The following is a 13,373-nucleotide window of genomic DNA, read 5'->3' on the forward strand; positions in this document are numbered from 1 at the left end:
ATGGTATGGTATGGAGAAAGCAGCTGACTGGAATCAAATGATTCTTCTGAAGTGTGTGTGCGCGCGCGTGCATGTGTGTGAACATCCAGTGATTATTATCAGGGCTTGGGATGTGATACACCCACAGATCAGAAGCCCACCAATACTCATTATCAACATTCATTCATGAATGACAATTAGGGCATGCAAAGAGATGGCTACTCACACCTCGAACAACATCACAGGAGGAAAGATTCACTTATAGATCATATTTCTGGGTGAGAGTTTGGTGATGGCATGGACCAAAGAAAGACCAGGAAAGGGATACAGGCAGGAATTGAAACATATAGTTCCGTGAAAACTTAGTGACAACATACAAACCTATAGTATTAATGAATTGCCTCTTTTGAACAGTTCAAGTATTCCTTAACACTGATTAGAAAACAGTTTCTTAAAATGCGGTGAACTGGGATCAATTCTTATGAAGTTTTATTGTATGAAATTCACACCTCACAAAATGTTTCACATATTTGAATATGATTACTGCTACACTCTATGTCATAATTGTGTCTGCTTTTGGACAAGCAATTTTCTTGAAGCCTACTTTATTTATACTAGGCAACAGAACGGTGCGTAAAAATCTTGAAAATGTGTCGTCATTACATAACTGACTTGTATTACTTTTCATTTTAATGCAGCTAAGGTAGTCTTCTCTAATAACAACATGCAGCTGGAATACTTACGGAAGAAGTCTTTCTTCACCAAATTCTTAGCACATAATACTAGAAATTAAAAAAAGGAAAAGAATTACTTGCAGTCTTATGTATTTATTTTGATTTCAGTTATAGAATGTTGAACTATTTTACTTAATGATAGTTTAAACAACGCAACTCATTAAAATCAATTATAGACCAAGGAAAAATCAAAAATATTAACTTCAAATCACTACAAAGAATGAATTCTCGATTACAAATGTGATAACACTGGGGACAGAAACTAGGCAACTGATAAACTGAAACTAAGTGGCATGTACCTCATCTTAGGTTACTTACTTCAATGTAGCTAACTACGACAGCACTGTAAAATCTCAAGCACACATCATGTGGAGCTGTGAAAGCTCAATTAATTGCATGCTCATGACAGAAATTTACAGATTATGACTACAGAGATCTATGTATATGGAGATAATGCAGTAAAGTGGCAGGGAGGTAGATGGTTGGCCAAGGTCTAATTCAGCAGCGAAGCAAACTTGATGGACTCAATACTTCAGTTATGCTACACCACAAAATTAGATAATATTCTGAAAAAAAAACTGATGCTGGATCAGTTTCTATCATCCTGACCAGCCAGTAAGAAACTCTCTCAAGTCCTTAGCAGACAGTACTGTATTGAGTGTTGAAGAGATTACACAGTCAAGGTTTGCTTATGGCGTGCAGACAGGGAAGTAGCTGAGACCACAACCTGAAGAGCAAAGATGCTGTAGAATGATGGCAACTACTCAAAAGGCCAAACGGTCTACTCATATGCTTTCAAAACATACAGGAGGTGTAACTAATGGCAAAATAAATACGTGAAAGTGACATACAGAGAAAGCCCGTGTCACTTTTTAGGGCTATAAAATTGGGGATAAAAATTCGATAAATTTCACAATTTCTGATAGACTTTTTTTTGCTCATCCAAATAGTACATACAAACCCCAGCACTTGACTAGTGAAAATTAATACAAGTATATTTAATGCAAAGTGTTAAGAAAATTCATGAAAATATAGGAACCAATCTTATCCTAATCAAAATTTCTGATATTTAGCAGACATATTAATTTCAATCTTTTTTTTTCAATATTCTTCCCATAAAATTTCCTTACAAACGCAGGATTCATCTATGACAGACCACATCAACAACCCACAATTCAATGGTTACTCGTAACTGATTTCAATTTAGTTGCAAAGCATCAATATTTGAAACATTTTGTAATGAAGACACTTTACATTTAATATTGCCTGAAGGACTACTTTTGAAGAATTAAGTAAAATTCATTAATTTCAAATTTGAAGGAAATACTTGAAGAGGCTTCTGTAGAAAAACGTTTTTGAAAGATCACAGTAAACATTTTTAAAAGTGAGGCTTCCTGTAAATCACGAGACAGGTGACAACTGCTTCCCCTGCTGTAGAACCTGCTCTGAGGCTTTTTAGTTGGCTGGGACAAATCCCTGCTTGACCAGTTTACATTTGAAATCAGACAGGTTGACTCAGGTTGGTCAAGGCACTGCCCTAAGGAACGAAGCAGAAAATGGATAGTTAACTTTTAATCATCATTACTGGCACACTCCTCATGGCAGTGCTTCTATTCATCAGAGCCTATTTGTCAAATAGACAAAAAAAACTTGAACAAAATATCTCTTTCTCTCAGCAATAATGATTGAAAGGATATCTCAGGATCGTATTACCTGAACAAACCGTGCCCAGAGACTCAAGAGTTGTGCCTGATTAGAGATTTGACCACACGTGTCAGAACATCATGGAAACAAACTCTGGAACATTCTAATCTTCATCCCTTTGCTGTAAAACTTAAATTATTCTATTCTTCAGAAAGCCAACAACTGCAGAGAAATGGGTTTTGTTTTCTCTCTTTTCCTGAAGTGAGTGGGTGTGTTTGTCTGTCTTGGAGATATTTAGAAGGATAAACATTTATATTTTGTGTGCATGTTAATCAATTATTGTATTTTCATTGAATAGGTTTTTTTTGATAATAAACCAATCATTGTCCAGGTCCTGCTGTTTAAAACCAATATGGGGCAGGTCTGAAGACCTCCTCGTGGGTCTGCTCTTGGGCCTGGTCAAACTGGCCATAAACAGATCCAGGCAGTGGGTCGTGGAGGGGGTCATTAGGGCCGACTGCCTGCCCCTCTTCCGCGGTGACATTAGAGCCCGGGTGTCCTTGGAGAAGGAGCACGCGGTGTCCACCGACACCCTGGAGTTGTTCAGGGAGAGGTGGGGGCCGCAGGGAGTGGAGTGCATTATTTCGCCCTCCAATTCTATTTTGATTTAATCCCTGCCCTCCCCTTCACTGTCTGATCACACAGCATTGCTCTTTGTGAAGGGCACTGCTTGTCACTGGCTACTCGGGTGTTTCCTTTCTTCCTGGCGGTGGAAATTGAATAAAGATTCCTACACCTTGTGTCTCTCACTGTGTCTCACACCTGCACACACACAACATGGATGCTGGGGAACTAAAAATAAAAAAGAATAAATAAAACTAATACGGACTTTTCACTGGTCACCTCAGCAATGGGAAAAAGCCTTTTCTATTGTATGTTTTGACCCATAGAATTGTTGGACCAGTACAACATTGCACTCCTTTAGTCTTGATTATAACAATTCCTTACATAATTATTTTGTTTCACTGGCTGACAACATTTTACTCTAAAAATGCTGTAGTGCAACCAAATGAGTTAACTAAACATGGCAGATACTGAACATGAATTCCAACTTAACATCTTGCATGTAGTTGGTTACTGCACCTACTATCTGATGGGAGGAGAGGTGCATCCCAAAGGAAGCTGTACATGAATAAGACAATTTGCAGTAGTACAATCTTTCAGGTTAGTTAAGAGAATTACACTCATTGCAACTATACAAATACCTTCTAGCTTGTCCAACTAAAGATACATGGACTTAGGCCATGTAAAAATGAAAAGCGAATTTTAGAATCAATCTGGACCTGTATACAAACTGTCCAAGCTGTCAAAGAATTGGGATGTTGGGATGCAATAGCAAGGCAATGCAATAGCATATACTTCAAGAAAAATATAAGCACATAAAATTCAGTCCAAAACTAAATACCCTGAGAATTTAACACAGAGTGCAATAAATGTGAGGTTTTCTTCGTTTATATCACCCTAGTCATTTCCACTATTTTGCTAAAATGTGTTTGGTTTTGTAGAGTTGTGTGTGTATGCACGTGTGAATGGGAAGGATGGCATGGGAACATACAGAGAGAGAGAGAAAGAAAGAAAGAAAGAGAGAGCATGCACATGGGAGTGGGGGAGACAGAAAAGGGAGGATGGAGGAGGGGCTATTTTAAGTAACTCACATACAAAGTTGTTCAACACACTAGACCCTAGTCAGATATATTATTTGGAAGACCAGATGTAATTGAACTTAATTTAAGATGCTCATCATGGACAGTTAGTGAGCAGTTAATATTAACCGTCATATTTGCAAAACATATGCACATGTGCTTTAAGTTTTTGAATGGTTGATGGAAAAATGGTCAACCTGAAAAGCAGATTTTCGATCACTGTGCACGGTTTCTTCCTTGATGTGTAATGCAGGTCAAATTGCAGGACTTTGGCAGCACGGAAACACCACCAACATTGCCTGAAATTCAGTACCCATGGGAATGGCCGAAAACGGGCAAATTCAGTACCCATGGGGATGGCCTCAACTGGGACCTTGGATTCATGTCACATTACAGGTGACCCCACTGCACCACACACACACACACACACACACACAATCACTGACACTCTTACAGACCTATACACACAGGCAGACATGCTCTCATACACAAGCGCTCTCTCCCTGCACTCACATATACACTCCCACACTCACCCTTTTACAGACTTATACCCCTTCTCACACATATACACTCTGACACTCATACCCCCTTTGCGCACGCACATGCACACACACAGGTTGTAGGGTGAATTTGTACTTGCAGAATTACATTTAATTTTGCTCAAAACTGTATGAATCCATGTAAGATTCTGTAAATCCGTTTTTTAGATTATAATCAGTCTGAATACTGGGGCACAGACAGCCTCACACCTTCAACACATTATCTGGCCAACGTGACACCTATTGTTAAAGGGTACTTGAGAATGTAATTTCAAGAAAGTTTTGGAATTTACATACGAAACCAACATGCCCATTCTACAAGAGGAGAGACTTAAACAATCTAGGTCTTTTTCAATATACAATTTCAGTTACATCACACGATAAACTTTTGCTATAAATTCTGTGTTTTACAATCTTATTCTCCACAACTACCTGAAGGAGCAGCGCTCCGAAAGCTAGTACTTCCAAATCAACTTGGACTTTAACCTGGTGTTGTGTGATTTTTAACGTTGTACACCCCAGTCTAACACTGGCACCTCCAAATCATTATTTAAGATGGTATCCCTCTTCAAGCAATCAGAATAACTACTCCTGACAAGGAGCAGAAAACAAAGCCACTAATAACAAGCATCAGCTAACAGAACATTTCTCGGCAAAAGACAAGCAACAGGTCTGGATGGCAAGCAGTCTTGTGCAGGCAACATTCTGGGCAATCAATGTGACAAAAACCAAAGTACCACTCACCACAGTTGGGTATAAACATCGTAGCTGCACCAAGATATGCTAACCCTGAGAAATTCATTGCAGAGGTTCAAACTTTGCCAAAAGAGAAAGACTGCAATGTCTTCCGTGGGCATTACATTTACCTGTATGGCATCCAAAATATTTTCTAATCAACCTATGCAGAGATGTTATTACACATTTCTGGGGCAGGTAGAACTTGAACCTGGACCTCCTGGCTCAGAGGTAGGTACTTCACCACTGCACTACAAGATGATACCTTCTATTTGATATATTCTACTAAAATTAATGCACATAATTAACATGGTGTTATTGCCACACTTGTGGCTTAGCAGGCATTTCTATTTCTTGATCTACTGATACATTGTTGAAGTAATGGATGTGGTGAAACTTGAAAGGGTTCAGAAAAGATTTACAAGCATGTTGCCAGGGTTGGAGAATTTGAGCTATATGGAGGGGTGAAGTAGGCTGGGGTTATTTTCCCTGGAGTGTCAGGGCTGAGGGGTGTCCTTATAGAGGTTTATAGGATAAATAGACAAAGTCTTTTTCCTGGGGTGGGGGAATCCAAAACTTGAGGGCATAGGTTTAGGGTGAGAGGGGAAAGATATAAAAGGAACCTCAGGGGCAACTTTTTAATGCAGAGGGTGATGAGTGTGTGGAATGTGTTGCCAGAGGAAGTGGTGGAGGCTGGTACAATTGCAGCACTTAAAAGGCAGCTGGATGGGTATATGAATAGGAAAGAATTAGAGGGATATGGGCCAAGTGATGGCAAATTGGACTAGATTAGGTTAGGATTGTTGGTTGGCATGAAGGATCTGTTTCTGTGTTGTACATCTATGACTCTAATGGATCAAATTTTAACCAAACTGGGAAGAAATTTCCAAGCATTTATTAGCAGTGTGTTTTAAATTAACTTAGGTGGAGACATTTAACCAGTAGTCCTGACATTTGATTTGTACTTACAGAAACAGGCCATTGAGCCCGTTCAGCTCAATGTTTTTACTATATGTTAGCCACCTTGCACCCATCTTCATCCGAAACCTTGGTCATATCCTTTGATTTCTAAACACCCTCAAGATTTTAACTATCTTTCTCTTCAATACATTGCATAAATGGACAGACATTGAAAAAAAGATTTCACTTTCATTTATCAAACTTTGGTTTGAAATTTAAATATTCATAAATAATTCAGTTATACAATCCAATACATGGGGCAGCACAGTGGCAAAGTGGGCAGCACTGCTGCCTCACAGCAGTAGGAACCCAAGCTTGATTCCATCCTTAGGTGACTGCATGAAGCTTGCACATTCGCACCGTGTTAGCATGGGTTTCTTCAGAGGGTTAGTGCAGACTCAATGGCCCAAAAATGGCCTATATTTGCACTGTAGGGATTCTTATGATCCTATAATTATACATCTTTTCCTGCCCATTTTCAGAACTAAATCTAATACTACTTATGAATCAATGTATTGCTTTTTTTCCAAAAAGCAACATAGACATCATGAGTTTCAAGGTAAGTTTCAAAGCCAGTTCCATCAAAATCCATCTTGTGGCTTATTTTGCAGGATAGATTCTCTTGCTAATTATTGTGTTTCATCATTCCCCCACTCTTGGTATATTCCTAACACCAAGCTACAAAGTAGAAAACAGATCCACAAGGTAGATGGACCTCAATTATGTTATTCATGGCTGGTGTTCATGTCGTATGAAAACAAATTCAGATCATCTTTGCTACCAAAACCACTTTCCATCCCATTTTGAACTGGTTTATGGTACAAAGATCCCTTGACAGTCTGGCAAAGTAGTTCCAGTGGTTGAATCCTGTAACCCCAAGCCACAAGGGTCATAAATTTCAATGCCGGCATTCATTTACATTTGAACCTGCTCGTATGAATTTGGTTTGCTTTCAGCAGGACAGAATCCCAAAAATAATTCCAAATGGAAAGTAATTTCTACGTGGGAGGTTGACTGAATTTCTTTTCCTTGAGGAAATGCCTAGAAAGGAACAGAAATGTCAATGAAACAGTCAATGTTCAATTTTTCTAAGATTTTGATTAATATAGATGCTTTTAATGCCTTTCCTCTAAGGAAGATAGGCAATAAAAACTGAAGCTAATTTCATATTAAATAAATCAATAGCTGCAAACTGTAAATCATTGGAGGTATAACAGTAACCTAGCACACACCTATGTTTGTGTAAAATAAAAGTTCTCAGAAACAGAATTCAACAGATACATAAGTTTATAACTATTGTATTTTTTTCTTAAAAGCTAATGTGTGCCAAGAATTTTGTGTACTCTTTGCAACTACCATGGTGCCTTTTTTAAAAAAAAAATTATTTCAGCAGCTGTTTGATCAAAGGAACCCAGGCTGGCCTATGCACGCAGCAACAGCCTCTTGGATACAAATAAGGAGAAGTCACCTCTAACACAAAGTCTGGGATAAATCTTACAGGTAGGCACTATCTTTATGAGAGAAAAAAAATGAATTCTTCAAGATCCAACAAATTCCACAACTCATGTACTAAAATGTCCATATCACCAATTTTCTGAAACCAATACAATATACTAACAAATAATCAACTAGATGAGAAGTGTTAATGAGCTTGAATAAAATATTGGCAATGGTTAATTTCCAATTCAATTTTGGTACAATGGCTGGAAGCTAACAAACTAAACAAACATAAATTAACTTATAAAATGTGAAATTGCATTTTAGTTTATAGCAGAGTGATCGTTTAAACCCATATGCATGCCAGAGACTTCAATCAACTGACTGCTAATGTGCTCTAGCTATGCACGTACAACACAATGTTAATCCGAATCCATTTTATTTTAAAAAGGAAAGGCAAATCTTGCTTGTCTAAAACATTAGTCACTTTATCTCTTTCATATGCAATTTTGTTCCACACGTCTGAGAGCCAACTAACTTTGGCTACTTCGCCTGCTCGACCAAACAGAAGTAAATATATAAAACCTATAACCTAGCTGGCTAGATTTCAAAGGCAGAGAGATACTTGGGATCTACTTGATCAGGAAACAGAAAAATCAAACTTGCTTATTCATGTTTCGTGTGGTCATTTACTGGTTTACTTTGTTTCAATTAGATTCAGTTCTGACGAAATATATTTTATTATTTTTAATGCCCTTGAAATAAGCGAATCATTTTAGGTGTGAGAATTCTTGATTTCTGCTGTTTTTCATAATTGTTCTAGAGATGGTAACCTCTAGAGAATCACTGTATGAATGCTCCAGTCTGGATGTACATGTTGATTTAACACCCTTACTTAAAGGGAGGCACTTCTGACAAAATTAACATAGTTCCAGATTGTGCTCAAATCTTAGTGATCCATGATCCCATGGTCATCCTGCTCCCCCTTCAGTCGAAGCAAAATGCTCAGGGACACAGAAATTTTACCTTCCTTTATGCCAGGCCCTGAAGAGACAGAGAGAGAACGATCACCCATGTACGCAGGGACATGGGTTCCTGGTCTTCTCTCTAACAGCAGTTTCTTAATGAACTATATAGTCATTTTACAGGGAGAAGCATCCAGATAAGGCAACATACATTTAGTTGGGTGACCGTTACAATCAACGAGTATTGATAGCAGAGACCATGCCCTTTACCGTTATACAATGAATGTTCTTAGCCTTGTTAACTAGATTCATATAATGGATACGATTTCCCTTGTTCGCTGACCTTGCGTACTGAATGCTTCCAATATTGTTAAATGGCTCTACATAATTAATGCTTTTCCACCTTGTTTCCAGCACCCCATTGTTAACTAAGTTCTTTTGGATCTGAGTCATGGTCAGCTGAATCTCAGAACTTAACTCTTTCCCTGCCTACTTATACCCTATACACATTCGCACCACCATCTTCAGAGGTTAAGGTGACAGTAACGTTAGCCATGCCAAAAGGGCATTTCTTTATTTAGTTCAAATTATTTAATTATATTAACGTGAACATTTCCTTATGGCTATCACACCACTTAACTTTTAGCAATATCAGTAGGAGTGGCCACTACTCGATCCTAATGAAGGCAAAGTTCCATCTTTAAATGGAGGACATTCTCTATTGTGTTCAGTTATCTTACCAGCATACTAAATGGGACAGATTTAGAATAGATCCAATTGTTAACCATAAGCATCCTGAGTTGCACTGTAACATCAATAGCTATAAATTTATTAACCACAAATGTGTCACACTATAGTCCAGTATACTCTACCAATAAGCCAGGGGACGACCCTGATTTAATCAGGAATGCAGCAGAGTAGGTCAAAAGCAATACCAGACATACCAAAAAGGTTAGGTGCAAACCCAGTGAACTTACAATGCAGGATTTCATACATGCTAATAACAGAAGCAGGAGGAAGTGAGAACTGCAGATGCTGGAGATCAGAGTCTAGAGAATGATGCTGGAAAAGCGCAGGTCAGGCAGCATCCAAGGAACAGCAGAATCGACGTTGCAGGTATAAGCCTTTCATCAGGAATTCATCAGCCCTACCTGCTGAAGGGCTTATGCTTGAAACGTCGATTCTCCTGCTCCTTGGATGCTGCTGACCTGCTGTGCTTTTCCAGCTCCACACTCTCAACTAAACAGAAGCAGCTCACCAATCTCTCAACCAATGGATTATATCAAAGTTCTGCAGTCCAATTGTGACTACTGGTGGATAATTAAATAAAAATGATAGGAGGAGGTACCTCCATAAACATTGCAATGCTCAACTACAGTATGGTGAAGTTTAAGGGATGCAAAGCAAAACATTTACAACCATCCTCAGCAAGTGGCAATGAGTAGCTTAGCTTCCTACTGAGGTCTGAAGCACCACAGATGCTACTCCTCAGCCAATTTGATTCACGCTAGGTGAGAAAGAAATGACTGAGCATAATGAATACAGCAAAAGCTATGAGGGTTTTGACAACATCTTGGGTATAGTGCTGAGCATGTGCTCCAGAACTATAGGTGCTCTTAGCTAAAACTGTTCCAGTATCGTTGCAATACTGAAATGTGTCTGAATAAGAGGACAGTTGGTAAGATCATTATGCAACCCACAAATGAAAAAGGTTCAAATGGCACTGAACTGAACACTGTATATTAGGTGAACTTCTGACTTCTGATGGAAGGACGATCAGTAACAAAGCAGCTAATGATAATTTGGTTGAGCACAATGGTCAGATGTGTCCATGCTGCAGTATACTTGGGCTAAAATGATTGTTGGATAATAATCAGAACAATCTTCTGTTTTTCTGGCTATGATATGAACCAGTGAAGAGTACATCACCCAATTTCCATTTTACTGGAGTTCCTTGATACTATTCTTGGTCAAACGCTCTCTCAATGTTCAGGGCAATCACTCTCACCTCATGAATTCCACACTTGCGTTCAAGTTTGGACCAAGCCTGTAATGAGATCAGGAACCAAATGGCCCTGGAAGAACAGAGACTGAGTATTTGAGTAAAAATCACACAACACCAGGTTTATAGTCCAACAGGTTTAATTGGAACCCACTAGCTTTCGGAGCGCCACACTTTCATCAGGTGGTTGACCACCCCTCCGAAAGCTAATGTGCTTCCAACTAAACCTATTGGACTATAACCAGGTGTTGTGTGATTTTTAACTTTGTACACCCCAGTCCAACACCGGCATCTCCAAATCATGTGTATTTGAGTAAGTTACTGATGAGTAAATATAGCTGGACGTGACAAAAGGAAGAACAATCACCTCCTCCCTTTTTCACCATTTCATCAAACTCCAGTTACACTCTAATGTAACAAAGCAGCATTCCTCAGTACATACAAGGCTATAATGTTGGCCATTTGATTTGAACCATGTTCACCATTTTAGATACAGACTCACTCCAATGCCAGTATAGCACTACTGCAGTGTATACCATCTACAAAAGTGGTCTTTGAGAAACTGGATAAGGTTTCATTGACAGAACATTTCTAACTTCTAATTTCCAATACCTAGAAAACCAAAAGGCAGCAGGCTATTCAGACGTGCAAATATTTTCCCACTCCTTCAATGTCAATCAGTTAAAATCCAGAAACTCCTTTCTTGACAGCACTCTTAATATATCACATTGACTGCAACAGTTCAAGAAGGTACCTCTCAAAAATCTTCAAGGTCAATTAAGAATGGAGCAATAAATAAAAGATGCCCACATCCCAAAAACAAATAAAGATTTACTGTACTTTTGGTCCAAAGATGCAAGTTTCATAATTTTCACAATGTAATTGAGATGTTAAGAAAATACAAATATAATTTGCTGTTTGTGATTGCATGTAAAAGAAAATATAGCAAATATTAACAAAGAGTAACTAAATGTGCACATTTTAGGCTAAAAATTCACATTTCAACTGTCCCCTCACCCAGGCAACTTGCAGTTACTTTAAAATAGCAGAAATTAATTCATTAGTTTCAAAATGTTAAATTTCACTGTTAAATTGATGTCCTATGGATGTGATAAGGCATTATATTGATGAGCATTCTCTCTTTAAAGAGAGAATATTTGCAAAACATGTTTCACTTCAGTGTCACATCCAACAATAAAATTTTCAGTTACTTTTGTGACTCCTTAACATCAACTGTAGTAGAGGTCAATCACTTGATTACAGAACTGTTTTCGCAGCAAGAATATAATATTTTACAACAAATTCTTATCTCATATTAATAACAAGCTACTTGCAGAAATGGCAATGTATCAACTCAGGTTCTCAAAAAGGTAACAAATCCTCATTTTGTAAACTGCAAACTTAACGTGAAAAATAGCTGGCTCACTATGCCAAAAACTCTTTATATGCTGCACTAAAAATTCCATTGACTTTCTTTGCCCTCATGTTGAATTTCAATTCCTTTCTTGACTTTTTTGATCAATTTAGAAAACAAAATCAACAAAATCCCATTTTAAATATTCAGATATAACATTTTGAACTTATCAACAAAATAGTGTCCCATTTTGTAGGTCTATTTAAGCACAGGTGTTTTGCTTAATCAAATGAACTACCCACTCCATCCAAGCAATGAAATGCATTGCCTGAGAGGATAGTATGATGGGAAAACTCACACCCTTTAAAAAGTATTATCACTTGAAATATCATAACTTTCAAGGCTATGGGCCAAGGGCTAGAACGTAAAGCAAGTGTAGATTTAGAGTAGTTTTATTGGTACAGACTGAATGGGCCAAAGGGTCTCTTGTACCGTACAATTCTATGATTTGTAATGTGTGTGACTCTTACAAAAGGCAACAAATGCCAAACTATACAGGTCTGTGTGTAAATTGCCAAATGGCTTCCTCCTGTGCTGTAAGCTCAATCTGAGCAACAGTCCTTCCCATTTCCCTCTTTATAAGTTAACATGAAGGATCCTGAACAATTTTTGAAAGGAACAATTCAGAGCATCTTGCTTATAAAGAATATGAAATGTATGAAATTCATTCTGTTGCAAACTATTCTTTCATATTTATTAAATGATTAATAAACACAAAAAGTTGATTTTTTTACTTTTTGGTACCACATCGTGTCAAAGGTGTGGTTTTAATTTTAACCATATTGTATTTATGCAGGCATATTTGCTATGTAACACAAATTCAAATGTTTTAAGTGGTCAATTTCATGGATTCATTTACTTGCGAACTTTAGCACTCCAGTTGAAGGTTAAATGCTGAATTTGTGCAATGCTTGTTTTACAACACTAAACTTGGAAACCAGAGATTTAATTCCAATCGTGACTGAGTTGTCTAAATCTCCAGTACTCTCTGCTAGACTGAGCAGATTTGAAAAATTCTTTACATAACAATTGTTATCCATTATGTCTAGAAATTCTGCTAAGCAATCAGCAGCACTCCAGGTGGGGTTTTGATGCAAATTCTTAACCAAGCATTGAAGTAGTAAACAACAAGTGTGGATAGCTCATTTGGTAGAGTTTCAGGCATTTAATAAGAGGATCCAGGTTTTAAATTCCTGTTCAGGGGTTCATTTGATTTTTCATGTTGCAGTGGTAATAACCGTACCGTTGAGTCAGAAGACCT

General features: G+C 37.9%; 1 protein-coding gene across 3 annotated transcripts in view; it reads right to left on the minus strand.

Moving 5' to 3' along the window:
* smurf2 (SMAD specific E3 ubiquitin protein ligase 2) overlaps positions 1-13,373 on the minus strand; it is a 295,721-nt gene that overhangs the window by 179,231 nt on the left and 103,117 nt on the right. For 2 of the 3 annotated variants that reach the window (XM_072558840.1, XM_072558838.1), the window contains exon 2: positions 723-761. The exons of the other annotated variant lie outside the window; for it this stretch is intronic. In XM_072558840.1, coding sequence (XP_072414941.1) covers positions 723-761 — 39 coding nt within the window. The remainder of the gene's footprint in view (positions 1-722; positions 762-13,373) is intronic. 3 annotated transcript variants of the gene reach the window in all.

Source organism: Chiloscyllium punctatum, chromosome 39, assembly GCF_047496795.1.
Source record: "Chiloscyllium punctatum isolate Juve2018m chromosome 39, sChiPun1.3, whole genome shotgun sequence".
NCBI classification, from domain to species: domain Eukaryota; kingdom Metazoa; phylum Chordata; class Chondrichthyes; order Orectolobiformes; family Hemiscylliidae; genus Chiloscyllium; species Chiloscyllium punctatum.